At 35.9% G+C, this 15,037-nt stretch overlaps 1 protein-coding gene across 6 annotated transcripts in view; it reads left to right on the forward strand.

The window, feature by feature from the left end:
- The window catches only part of SOX5 (SRY-box transcription factor 5), a 753,263-nt gene that overhangs the window by 634,256 nt on the left and 103,970 nt on the right, over nucleotides 1–15,037 (forward strand). For all 6 annotated transcript variants that reach the window (XM_030804393.1, XM_030804395.1, XM_030804392.1 and 3 more), the window contains one exon: nucleotides 7,811–7,896. In XM_030804393.1, the coding sequence (XP_030660253.1) occupies nucleotides 7,811–7,896 (86 nt within the window). The remainder of the gene's footprint in view (nucleotides 1–7,810; nucleotides 7,897–15,037) is intronic.

Here is a 15,037-nt window from a genome sequence, read left to right on the forward strand (position 1 = left end):
CATGCTTTAAGTTAATTGTGTTTATGTGATGGGTGAACATCATTGAAATAGTATAGTGCTATTAGACACAATCCTTTTGAAATTAGTCAACATATTGGTTATATTTGTATATTTGAAACTATATATGATTAAAGATATATAATAACTGTAGTGGTCTTTTAAATTCCTGCTGCCAGTCTTTTGTTTTCCCCAATTCACTTAGACACCAAATATATTGACATGTGGCTGTATATGGCAAACACATTACATGAGTTAGTTATGGCTGCTATAACAAAATACCACAGACTGAATGGCTTGAACAACAGAAACTTATTTTTTCACAGCTCTGTATGCTATATAGCTGAGATCAGAGTGTCAGCAGGTTGTTTCTTCTGATACCTCTCTTTGCAGCCTGTAGATGACCACCTTCTCTCTATGTTCACACCTGGTCATACCACACTCCATTTTGGATGACCACCTTCTCTCTATGTTCACACCTGGTCATACCAGACTCCATTTTGGATGACCACCTTCTCTGTATGTTCACACCTGGTCATACCAGACTCTATTTTGTTTGTGTCCTAATCTGTTCTGCTTATAAGAACACCAGACATATTTGGTTAAGTCACCATGCATATGACTTAATTTTATCTTAAATTGCCTCTTTAAAGGCTCTATTTTTAAATATAGTCACATTCTGGAGTATTAGTAGTAACAACTTGAACATATCAATTTGTAGGCAGACATAATTCAATCCATAACACATATAAAAATTATTTAGCTTATATAAACTTTCACATACAGGAATACCTCATTTTATTGTGCTTTGCTTTAGTGTGTTTCACGCAGATTGCATTTTTTACAAATTGAAGGTTTATAGCAATTCTGCATAGAGCAAGTCTGTCAGCACCATTTTTCCAACAGCATGTGCTCACTTCATGTCTGTCATATTTTGATAATTTTTTCAATATTTCAAACTTGATTATTATTATATGTTATGGTGATCTGTGATCAGTGATCTTTGATATTATAGATGTAACTGTTTTGGGATGCCATAAACTTCACCCACGTAAGATGGGAAACTTAAAAAATGTGTGTGTTCTGACTGCTTCACCAACGGGTCATTCTCGTCTCTTCCTTCCTCTCCTCGGGCCTCCCTATTTCCTGAAACACAACCATATTGAAATTAGTCCAATTAATAACCCAATAATGGCTTCTGAGTGTTCAAGTGAAAAGAAGAGTCCCACATCCGTCACTTTAAATAAGAAGCTAGAAATGATTGAGCTTGGTGAAGAAGATGTGTCAAAAGTTGGGGTAGGCTGAAAGCTAGGCCTCTTGCACCAGACAGACAAGTTGCAAATGCAAAGGAAAATTTCTGGAAGGAAATTAAAAGTGCTATGCCAGTGAACACACAAATAATAAGAAAGCGAAACAGCCTTATTGTTGATTTGCAGGAAGTTTGAGTAGTTGAGATAGAAGATCAAACCAGCCACAACATTCCCTTAAGCCAAAGCCTAATCCAGAGGAAGGACCTATAACTGCTTTCAATTCAATGAAGGCTGAGAGAGATGAGAAAGCTGCAGAAGAGAAGGTTGGTGTTGGGGAGGTTGGTTCAGGAAGCCATCTACCTACATAAAAGTGCAAGATGAAACAGCAAGTGCTGATGTAGAAGCTGCAGCAAGTTATCTAGAAGATTTGTCTAAGGTCATTGATGCAAAATGACCTTAATGGCTACATTAACCAACAGATTTTCAATGTACATAAAATAGCTTTTTACTGGAAGAAGATGCCATCGAGAATTTTCATAGCTAGAGAGGACAAGTCAATGTCTGGCTTCAAAGAACAAGCTGACTCTTAGGAGCTACTGCAGCTGGTGAATTAAGTTGAAGCCAAAGCTCATTTACTATTTTGAAAATCTTAGTTTTTTAAAGAATTAAGCTAAATCTACCTTGCCTGTGCTCTATAAATGAAACAGCAAAAGCCTGGATGACAGCACATCTATTTACAGTGTGATTTACTGAATATTTTAAGCCCACTAGTGAGACCCACAGCTCAGAAAAAAGATTTCTTTCAAAACATTACTGCTCATTGACAGTTGCACCCAGTCACCCAAGAACTCTGATGGTGGTGTACAAGGAGATGGATGTTGTTTTCATGCCTGCTAACACAACATTTGTTCTACAGCCAACGAGTCAAGGAGTAATTTTGACTTTCAAGCCCTATTATTTCAGAAATACATTTCATAAGCCTGTCACTGCCACAGTGATTCCTTTGATGGATCTGGAAAAAAAGTAATTATTGAAAACCTTCTAGAAAAGATTTACAATTATAAATGCTATTAAGAACATTAATGATTGATGGGAGGGAGGAGCTCAAAATACCAACGTCAACAGGATTTTGAAAGAATTTGATTTTACCCCTCTTGGATGACTTTGAGGGGTTCAAGACATCAGTAGAGGAAATAATTGCAGATGTGGTGGAAATAGCAGTAGAACTAGAATTAGAAATGGAGCTTGAAGATGTGACTAAATTGCTGCCATCTCATGATAAAACTTGAATGGATGAGGAGTTTCTTCTTATGAATGAGCAAAGAAAATGGTTTCTTGAAATGAATTCTACTTCTGGTGAAGATTATGTGAGCATTATTGAAATGACAACAAAGGATTGAGAACATTAAATAAACTTAGTTGATGAAGCAGTGGCAGGGTTTGATGGAACTTCAAAGCTGAAAGAAGTTCTGCTGTAGATAAGTGCTATCAATTAGCATCACATGCTACAGAGAGATCTTTTGTGAAAGGAAGAGTCAATCAATGCTGCAAACTTCATAATAAATAAATAAATAAGAGAAAAAAAAAAAAAAAAAAAAAGAAAAACGAAAGGAAAGGTTAGTAACCCATAACCTACAAAAAAAAAAAAAAAAAAAAAAAAAAAAAAAAAAAAAAAAAAGCTACCCTAACCTTCAACAGCCACCATCCTGATCCGTCAGCAGCCATCAACATCAAGGCAAGACATTTAACCAGCAAAAAGATTACAACTCACTGAAGGCTCAGATGATAGCCCTTTTTAGCAATAAAGTATTTTTTTATTAAGGTATGTATATTTTTTAGACATAATGCTATTGCACACTTAATAGTCTATAGTTTTGTGTAAAGATGACTTTTATATGTACTGTGAAACAAAAAAGTGTGCATAACTTGCTTTATTGTGATACTTGCTTTCTTGTGGTAGTTGGATTCAAACTTACAATATCTCCAAGGTATTCACATACAATGTGGCATTAGTAAAACATAATAGGTATTTACATATATATGCATATCCAAAGGAAAGATAATGTTAATTTCATTAATACACATTCATTAATTTAGGAAATAAATAAAAAGATTATAACATATGCATATTTTTAAATTTTATGGAATAATCTGAGCTTGAAATGTACATATAATTTGATATTAATAATTAGATGCTAGTAATGCAAAAGTGTCCCAAACATCTGCAGGTGTTTTGCTAAATTTAGGAGTTAAACAAATTTAGGAATATGTCTTTGTCTCTAGGATAGAGAACCAGGTGATCTTTAATACGTCCTACTACTTAAGCTCTTTAATGAGGCTTCTTAAAACTTCATTTCTTGTCCATTGCCTTTTCATATCCAGATCTCAAGATTGGTGTATTAAAAGTTGCCCAACTCCTTGTCTTCAGTCTCTTTTCCCCCTACTTTATTCTATCACCTGTTATTTAAACTGTTTTTTCTCTACATTCCTTTAGCATGTCCTACTCCTGCTTTGATGCATTTCACCCTATCCGAAAGGTCTTTCCTCCCCTCCACCTGCACATTTTCAAGGCCAAGCTCACTCTTATTTTCATCTGTAACTATTCCTTTAAGATTGAAGCCTGGATTAGTTCTCCCTTACCTCCTATAGTACCTACTGATGATGGTCACCATTATTCAAATAAGCACTTATTAGAAAAGGTAGAAATGCAGTAAATACAGACCAAGTTTTGTTTTGTCTCACAGAGCAGCTAGCTGAATTCTGTTGATGATAAATGTTAAAATGCTTATGAATTGGTTAATTTACAACAGGGAAAATAAATAATATAAAATGAATTTTCACTGCGAAGAGTACCACAGCCTCTACAGTTTTGCTTTTGTTAATTTTAAGATTATGTATCCTAAGTTAAGAGTACAAATGAATTAAGTAGTTTTAAGCATTTAAATTGTCAATTCTAATAATCATACTATAATAGTATTTACTATTTTAACTAGTTTGCATGAATTTAGCTTTTAAATATCTAAATGTCCTATTATAAAATTGGATAGTGTTTTGAAGATTAAATACTAAAAATATGAAATGATAAAGCACCATCATGTAATATTGGTTGTCCCGTCTCTCTCCTGTATCACAGGTTTTTGCTCTATTTACTGAATCTTTCTCATTAGCATACGAGCATGGTATGATTTTTCTGCATATGTACCTTCTTATAAAGTTTGCTTGATCACACAACTTTCACTAGCTACTGTAAAACACCTCAGTGTAATTGTTCTAGCACTTCTCAAACTCTAATATGCATACAAATAATCTAGGGCTCTTGTTAAAATTTAAATTCTGATTCAGATGCCACATGTTTCCTACTTCAATAAATTAGCTTAAAACTGTTGTGCCTTAAAACAACAAACATTTATTTGGACACAGCCTTGCTGGGTACCTCTGGCTCCGGATCTTTCCCACTGTAGTCCAGGTATTGGCCTGGATTGCAGTCATCTCTAGGCTTGAACTGGGGACAGTCTGTTCCAAGCTCCATTCATTAACTGTTGGCATGCCTCATTTCTTTGCTTGCTATTGGCCAAAAACATCTGTCCTTTGCTATGTGAGTCTTTCCATAGAGCAGCTCACAACCTAGCTGCTTGCTCCAATGAGAGGGTAAGGGCAACCAAGACAGCCAAAATACTTTTGTAACTTAATCTCAAAAGTAAAATAGCATTACTTTAGCCATATTCTGTGCATTAGAAGGCAATTACCAGATCCAGGCCACACTGAAAGGGAGGTGATTACCTGGGACATAAATACCAGGCAGTGGGAGTCATTGGAGGTTCTATCTTAGGGGCTGCCTGCACAGTAGCTTTAGGGTGGGTTCTAAAAATGTGCATTTCCAAGAGACTCCTAGGTCATGCTAATGTTCCTCATCTGAATCTTGCATTGAAAAGCGGGGGTCTACGCTTCCTGCCTCCAGTTCCTTTCTTTCGATCATCCTTTGTTGATCACACTCTTTCTGATTAGGCCTTCTCAACCTCCACTCCACTGAAACCGCCATTGTTGCGGTTGCCAGTGACCTCCACGTTATTAAATCCAGCACTTAAAAAAATTATCACTGTCTGGAAGTCTTTCTTTACTTGGCTTCTGGAACACCAAATTTACATTTCTTCTCAGTCTCTTCTGCTAGTTACCTATCTCCCTGACTATAAATGTTAGTACACCCCACGGTCCAAATTTTTGGAACTCTTTTTTATCTGCAGTTCACTCCTAAGTGGTCTTATCAACGCTTACAGCTTAAATTCCAGATACATGCTAACCACTCTCAAGTATATGCCTCCTATGACGGCTTTTCCCCTAAAATTTTAACCTGTTTATCAAGTGTCTAATAAATACCTCAACTTGGATATCTAATCATAATTTCAAACTTAAAATATCTAAAACAGAACTCTTTGTTCTTTCCCCCCAACAACACCCTTTAGGCCCCACCTGGCAGTCTTGCTTCCAATCTGTGTTTACAAACCCAGTATATACTACCACATGTCAATCAGTTGTTTTAGTGAAAAACCTGGAAGTCATCCTTGAGTCTTCTCTTACTCTCATATGTAACAGTCATTAGGTTTTACCAGTTATACCATTTCAATATCTCTGGAGTCCCTGCCTCACTCTCCATCCCCATGTCACCATCCTAGTCTGGCCATTATTACCTTTTATACAGATTTCTGCATCTGTTCACTGGTTGATTACAGCTCTCAACCTCCCACCCAAGTGATTTTACTCAACGCATCTGTTTTCCACGTTCGTGATTTCCTTTACCTCATAGGATAAAGTTTAGATCATTTAATATTTACAGAAATCATACATAATCTGGCATCTTACTCCCTCCCCAATCCCATTGATCTCACTTCCCTACCTGCTCTCTGTACTTCAGCAATACAGGGACTGGGCTATAACTAACACTTCCATTTGATTCTTCATGAAAATTGTTTCCCTGCCTGGAACATTCTTTCTTCCCTTCTTTGTCTAGCTAACGATAATTTAATTCAAGTTTCACCTTAAACATCACCTTTTCCTGGAGGCTGTCTTTGATATATTAGACTAGGTTTGGGACAACCACAGTGCAGTCCATAGCATTATCTACTTCGCTGTCTTAACTGCCATTATATGTTATACTAATCATGTAATTATCTTTTTCTCCCATTAAATTGTAAGCTTTTGGAAGGCCAGATCCAGAGAGGTAGATCCAGGTATTTTGAAGCCTAAAAAATAACCTGGGAGACTCTCTTTAGAATAAAAATGCAAACATTTTATATGCTCAGACACACACACAAACACACACACTTAGGTACAAAAGCGAATATTCATTTATAACAAGAAATCACAACAAATTGCAACAACTGATAAATATAAAAATATATGACAAATGTAAACATATACAGTGAACGTACTGCAAGAGGCCAGTTTCAAAAGCCCAAAGTTTAAGCTTCGTTAAATTCCCAGTAAATTCACATCTGCATCTTAATCTTTTCCAAAGCTTTATGTCTAGCACCAAGAGGAGTGCTTAACGCGTAGCAGGTACTCAATAAATGTTTTTGAATGGCTATATTAACTGAGTTATTTTAAGTTATATTTTTCATGAGTGCAATATTCAACACATTTTTTATAAATTAGATTTCTACAAAATGTTTTATGCATTACAAAATTGTTCTTTTATTTTTGGTTATTTGCTACGGTCATGTGTCAGATGACAAATAATGTACATTACTTATATTTCTTAGCAATTCATTGGGCCCTATGCAACAGGTCTATTGTACCTCTTTACTAATTAAGAACTCCCTTGATTTGCCTGAAAAATAAGCAGAATAACCTTCTCTGTGTGCTTCTCTGTATGTTTGTGTGTGTGTGCCTATATTTTTACAGGTCATATAACAATAAAACTTCAGGATTAATTTTGAATAGATAAAAAACTTCGGGGGGAAGGGATCTATTTTCCATTTTCATTACCATATAGTTTTGTAAACATTTATCCCTGGATAATAAAGATGTTAATATTTCATATAACTTGAAAAACACATAAAATGTTTTCTTCATTGTTAATTTGTCCATATTATTTAAGAGATTATTTGAATCAAGACCGTAACATAGCATTTCAAAGATAAGCTACTTTGTTTAAATCTTTGGAGTTTAATTCATTAAAATAAAAGCAAGTTAAGTTCCTTTTATAATAGTACTGTAAATTTGCTGAGGAGTTACTGTGCTCATATTAAAATTGTGTGTGTGTGCACGCGCGTGTGTGTTATAAAGTGCAGCCCTCTGATCAATGCTCACTTTCCCTCCCATTTTCCTAAATACATCATGAAAAAAGGATGAGGTTTCCGCCTTAATTGCTTGTGCCTTTTATTCACATTCCTCTCTCAGCCAGAATTGTGAAAAGAGTGTTAGTAAAAGGCTGCACAATAGAGCTTTTCATTAGGACTCAGCAAGGCACACAAAAGAAGGCTTTTGGAAAGAGTGAATGCATGAGTTTAATTTGCAGGTGGAGAGTAGATAAAAGGTGCTGACGCCTCTATTATTCTCTTACTTAGGTGACCCTTACCCTGTTCAGCTGATCCCAACTACCATGGCAGCTGCTGCTGCAGCAACACCAGGCTTAGGCCCACTCCAACTGCAGGTAAGTCAGGAAACAATACAGAGGAGACAGAGGTTAAGTAAATATCGAAAACAGCTATTATGGTGTTAAAGCAAAATAAAACTGACTCGTGATATTTGTCTCACACTTTCTGTTTTTAAATTTATTTGTACTGATCCTCAACCAAAAGTTGAAATGTTGATTCTCTTAATTTTTAGCCCTGTTTTCTGCACTAAACATAGCTTATTGTATTTCTTTTCTTGCCAGTATTATTAAGAAAGTGAGCTGTAGTTTTGCTTTGATTACTGTGTGCCATAATTTTATCACAAAATGGTCCTTATCAAGGTAAAAAGAACAAAAAAACCTGCAAAAGATATTCAGACACTTGAGGAGCAAGGAGACTTAACAAAAATGCATTTAAAATTGCTCAGGATGCCCAGTATCATTGAAATGGTCTGTAGGTCTCTTTGTTCTCCTGCTAATACCAGCTCAGTTGGGCAAGCAAGGAAAAGTAGACCAAATAAGCTGGAGACTAAATAAGCACAACTTTATCCCAGTCATCCCCATTAAGACTTTTCTAGCCGTGCAGAATACATATTCCTATAATCCGAGAATGTCAACAATAACTTTACCAGATGTCCAAGTGATTTGAGAAGCTTTGTCTCTGAGGTTGAAAAGAAAATCAATACAATTATAGTAACAGGTAGCTTTGATTAACTGTTGACATTTTTGAATCAGCATCCCACAAAACATTCCTTAGTTTCTACCATTATGGACCTGTGATTATGCAAGTATTGGGAATAGAAAATCATCTAATAATAGGATTACTCTCCTCTTGTGAGAAGTTTTATATGTTCGTTACCCTGAAAGATGCAGTATGCCTATGAAGCCAGAGATAAAGCAATTATACTTAATAATTAATTTTTCTTCATGAAAAGGTATTGTCATGATAGGTGATCTTAGTCTATAAGGAAAATATAGCTTTATATTATAGCATCAAGAGACAGATACATCTGGCCTGCACATGGGTTTGCCAGAAGACCTGGTGGTTTTCTGAAAGGCCAGTTGAGTTTCACAGGAGGAACTACCAGTGTGAAAGCTGAGACATACTGTGTTCTACAGAGGTTAATAACGTTCATTTCTATTCTACCTTTTCTGCGAAGAACTACACTGTGAGTATCTGTTTTCTTTGAGCTGGAAATGTCTTGGGAAGTGTTGGAGCCATGGGGACAATAAAAGTAACATAACATTTGTTACCCTTTGAAATGGCATCTGGGGAATAACTATAACATGAAAAAGTGATTGTAATAGGTAAAACTAAAAAGAGCAGTGGAATCAGCAAGAGGGAATAATATCCAGCAATAGATTTAAATATAGGAACAGGGGTTTTAGAGGTTTCGGATGTTGGTTTGCAAAGCAAGTTAGACATTCTCCTTTGACCACTAGATTAGCGATAAGAGGAAGTGAGAGCAAGTTAGAGGCAACTCCTATGTTCACTGCACGACTCTCTTCCAAAGTAACTATATTAAGCAACAATCTAATCAACTTTTCCTGTACAGACAGTAGGAGAATATCTGATGCTAATTTTTATTTTTATAATTTGTGAGATTTTTATTTTTATAATATATGAGATTATCTCAAGATATTAAATATCTTGAGACATTAAGATATTAAAATATAAACAATTTTGTCACCGAACAAGGGAAACTTTAGACACCAAACATATATGCTCTTACTTTAACTATGATTTGAGATGTAAATGGGATAAAGTTCCTTTCATAGAAGTGGTATTGTACCCATTAAAATGCATGAGTTTTAGAGCCTCAAATAATCAATCCTGTAGTATAACAAGAAAATTAATAATCCAAAAGTTTTTCATGGAAAGCCATCAGCTACTATTAAAACACATTTACATAAACATAAAAAAGTTTTGTTTTTTTTTTTTGCAGTGAGAAAATAACTGTTATTCAGAATCATGCCCAAAGCATGTCGTATCAGAGAACCTGGCTTTTCTTTGATGTGGACTGACTCTCACTTTTGCTAGGGTGCTTACACCAACTCACTTTTCTACTTGTTCCTAACACAATATTCATAGACCCCTTGACCTTGACTTCAGCCTTCCCCAGAGCTACAAAGGATATCTGCTACTCTCCCTCCCCTTGCCTTAAAATAGCATCAAAATTCTTTTTTCTCCACAAACCTGCCGAGATGGGTGAGAGAAAAGCTAACTACAATGCCTAGTCAGATGTTTTATTATAAGCCTTACCTAAAATTCACCCCAATCTTTGAAACCTATTTTTGGGATGTTTCATCTCAGTGGAGTATAATATATGGGCTACTTTTAATTTTCTCCAAACTCTGCTTTTAATTATGCTCTGTTAAATCTCTATTTTCCGTCTCTTAATATCTTGAGTAGACTGCATCACTTTCCAGTCCTTTCAGTTATTGAAAGTCAGTCCTGCTGGAAACTTTAATCTCATATCCATTTCATATCTCACTGCTCCCCCTTCCATCGTTAGTCAAGAATCCCACATCTAGAGACCAGAAGTAAGAAGGGTGCAGCTTATTCTTTTGCTTCTTCAGCTCCAATTTTGTTCCTGTGCAGATGTGGGTGGGTTTAGGAAGGTATGTCTGCCCTGAGATACTGTGGAGACAGTGTGTGTGCTATTTTCTTGTGTATTGAACAGCTTTTCTTGGTCTGTTAGGAGAGGGGCAGCCAGGTCTGTTGATCTATGCTTCTTACCCTTTTTTTTTTATTTGGGGTGTCACCACTATTGGCCAGGAGCTACCTGGGTAGCATGACACCTGCCTTTGTTCACCCTCTGTTCTGCTCCATGGAGAAACCTGTAGACTTCTACTGAGGTCCTCTTCTGTGCCCTGTTAGAGCTGTGGTGGTAGTACATCTCAGTCCTCATCTCAGCCTGCAGCAAACACTGCACTGTTTTCTAGCAACCCACCTCCAGCTTTAGAAAACTTCAGAAGAGAAAACAGGCATTACTGTGTCTTTAGTTACGTAAAATACACCACCAAGCTGGACACTGTCCAGTTATCCTAAGACCTTTCTCACCACACTACAGATGGATGAGTCTTTAGGTTTTTAGCTCAACCAAAAGCCAGTTGAGGAACAACATTCAAGATTTGCTTTATTCTGGCTTCTCCAGTTTCTATGAATTCTGCTTTTTGGGTAAGCAGGGAAGACCATTAAGAACCAAGCCACCCTGTAAAGCTGTTAACCCAATCTTCTCTCTCCTCAACTCCCTCACCAGACATCAGCTCATATATATTGTGGGAAGGGAAAGATAGGGTGGGAAGAATGAGAGAGAGATGAGAGACAGTCATGAACATTGACTGAAGTAGGGCCAGGTCAGCAAGGTTTTAATAAGGCGAGTATGGTTGGTGGTATAGGTGCTGTCTGGTACCAACTGCTGGTGTCTTTCTTTAGAACCATTGAAGAGTTTGTCGTTGTTGGCTTGTTCTCACTCGTTTTCTGTTTTTGTTTAATCTGTTCGTGTATGTTTTAAGTAGGTAGTGATCAACTCACAGCTATACCCGATAAGGCAGCAGTAAGATGGGTTGAGGTAACAGTAGGAAGACCAGTTGGAGGAACAACCGAAATAGCCTTGCCAAAGAACTAGTGGTTTTCTGAATTAATCTTTATTCAATGGTAATGAGAATAATGTGGAGGGGATATATATTTTAAACACAAAAGGATTCTGTTTTCTTTTCCTTGGGTGCAAACATAATGATTTTAACTCATGTAAAGTGCCGTAACAACTGATGTCACTAGTTAATATCACCCATGGTTATGGAATATTTTCTTAAGCTAGTTTCTCTGGTAAAGATTTTCCAAGGATTATCTTATTTAATTCGTATTACAACATTTTGTGTTATGTATTAATATCTCCATTTGACAAAGAAGAAAGCTGGGTCACAGAGTCCAAAATCCATGGCCTTTGAACAATTATATTTGCTTCTTCAAGTACAGGAGACTTTATGTTAAACTTTGGAGGCATTGCCCTTCTTCAGACATTTGTTAACTCATAACCAGCAAATGAAATTATAACTAATGCTGACTAATTGACATTAATACAAATATTCTGTGTGCTTTGCAATAATGAAAGAAGTAGCAGGATTCATAATGACAGCTGTCTACTTCAGACTCTGAATTTTCTATTTCATGCCTCTTTACATGGATATATGTTAATTCAGGTACTTCTTTTTGAACACCTAGATTAAATAAAGGACATTATAAATCTATTGCTACTTATGGTTGACTTTGTTTACCTACCATATGTGTTTTCATTTGAAATAACCTTTTGCATATAATTGTTCACACTTGGATAATATTATGATAAGTAAATCCAGAATTTTTATTAAAGAGTGCAGACAAGTACAATTATTTTAAAAGACAAGCAAAATGATATGCTTTAAAGAAAACTACTGTTTATTACTTAACTATTATTTTATGTCCCTGGAGATCCTTATATAATAAAAAATTGTTCATGTAGAAAAATCACCTTACTGTGTACTTTCAGAAGCAGTTAAAATATTCTAAAAATCATCATATATATTTGCTATTTTATGGAGAAAATCAGCTTAATCTAGATCATGTGTATAAATAATACAAATTAGCATGTGCCATAGACACCATTTATTATTTTAATATTAAATCTGTCTTTTTCTTTATGCATTTTAAATCTTCCTTGGGCTTCAATTCACATTGGCCAACTGCCTGTTGACTGTGAAGAGGAAATATACAGAAATTTACAAACACTGTCAACTGAGTCCAAAACGGAACTCATCAGTAGTTGTATGCCTTGTCCCTAGACTTCCTTATTCTTTGGTCTTAGTGAATGACTCCATTTCATCTATTTCTCAACCCAGAAACATGAGAGCTGTTCTTAGCTTCTCTTCCTCCCTCTTCCCCATACATTTATTCATTCACTAGCTTTTCATTCCACCTACTAATACACCAAGAATCTATCCGACTTCCATCATAATTGTCACTCATTTGGGTCGAGCTATCCTTATTACTTTCCTAATTCACCACAGCAGCCCCTAAACTGGTCTTTCTATCTTGATCTTGCCCTTTTCAATGCACTCTCCACTACGCATTAGTCAGAATAATCTTCCTTTTTTTAAGTTTTTTTTTAAAATTATTATTATACTTTAAGTTCTAGGGTACGTGTGCACAACGTGCAGATTTGTTACATATGTATACATGTGCGATACTGGTGTGCTGCACCCATTAACTCGTCATTTACATTAGGTATATCTCCTAATGCTCTCCCTCCCCCCTCCCCCCACCCCACGACAGGCCCCGGTGTGTGATGTTCCCCGTCCTGTGTCCAAGTGTTCTCATTGTTCAGTTCCCACCTATGAGTGAGAACATATGGTGTTTGGTTTTCTGTCCTTGCGATAGTTTGCTCAGAATGATGGTTTCCAGCTTCATCCATGTCCTTTTCTAATTTTAGAAAATTTTGTCATGTCCTCTTCCTGCTCAAGGACCTTAAATGACTCTCTGGTGTTTTGAAGTTCTTTCTCCACCCTGGATCTTTACAAGTGGTGTTTCCTCTTCCTGGAATAACCCCAGGAAATAACCCCATTATCACCATCTTTACTAATCAAATCCCACTTACCCCTCAGGTTTCAGATTAAAACATCACTTTTTTCAGGGAAGACTTCATTGGTCTTAAGTCTGGCTTAAAGTAGCTCCCGTGTGTTCTGAGAGCACGCTGTATTTCCCTTCTCACATTGCTGGTAGAATGTTTTAAATCGTACTTTCTGGCATCTACCAGATGGTAAAGTCTGTAGCGTCAATGGTTTACCATCATTTGCACTTAACCAAGTGCTTGAAATATTTTATGGACTCAATAAATATGTGTTAAATAAAGAATGAGGAATGAATCTTAACAATGTACTTTCAATAAATTATTCATCTATTTTGCTCAAATAGCTATCTTGCTTTATAATATTGAAATTAAGCTGAATACTAATAATTAGTTTTCTATATTAATTAATCACCTTTTAAAACGAGACAATAGCAGAATTCAAATATCAAAGGCATGGTTGGCTGATAGAAGAAAAAAATAGTTTGAATTTGGTTAATTAAGATAATGTCGAAATTTTATAATAAACTATTCTCACTTAATGAAATAAAAGAAACGTATGAAAACACTCTCTGTGCCTAGTAGCATGTTTGGCACTACAATGTTTACAAACATCAGTTTTATAACTGTTTTGCTCCACAACACCTACTCAGTCTATTCCGGATACATTAGGCTCTTTTCTGGCCCTTATCTTAACAAGGCATACTCCCTTCCTAGAGTTTTGTGCTAGCTGTTCTCCCTAGCTCTTCCCTCTGCATGGAAGGCTAATTCTTTTACCTCATTCATGTATTTACTCTAATACCATCTCTCTGAGGCCTACCTTAACCAACCTACTTAAAATCATAAGATGGATCCTAAGAGATAGCACACGTCCTAGCTCTTTTATTCTACATTTTTCTCTATAGCACTAGTCATCTTCAAATATACTATAAGATGTATTATGTTGCTTATTTATTGTCTTTCTTTTCCAAATGTACCACCCCACAAGGACAGGAATTGTTGCTGTTGTTCAGTAATGTATCTCAGGTATCCAGAAGAATGCCTAGCAAATAGCAGGTATTCAGTGCATACTTGCAAAAGGAAGAAACTGTCATAGCTAATGGTCATAAGAATTTTTAATAAAACAAAGCAGCATATATTGATTTCTGCATTAAATGATATTAATTTAATGGCCAGGGAACTTGATGTTTTTTCTTGCCCCCATTGGAAGATTCTAAGAGTATGAAAAATCCACAGCTCTCTCTCTCTCCTGCTCTTTCCTCCCTTTGTCTTATCATAACAGTGGGTTGCTGCATAAAGAATGTGTTTTAGCACTTATTACAGTTTATCTAATTCTTTTAAAATCATTGTAATTCACAATAAAAGACCAAATGTTACAATACTTGAGAATTCCTATATTATGCGATAGTGTGTGTATAGACATGCATAAAAATATGAACTACTGGAGGTACTTTTATTTGACTCATGGCTTATTCTGCCAATACAATACTGAAGTGAATTATTTCTAAATAATGGAAGGATGTGTTTATCAAAATAATTACTAGCCAATTAGCCGTCCCATACACTGAGTTTAC

Source organism: Nomascus leucogenys, chromosome 23, assembly GCF_006542625.1.
Source record: "Nomascus leucogenys isolate Asia chromosome 23, Asia_NLE_v1, whole genome shotgun sequence".
Lineage (NCBI taxonomy): Eukaryota > Metazoa > Chordata > Mammalia > Primates > Hylobatidae > Nomascus > Nomascus leucogenys.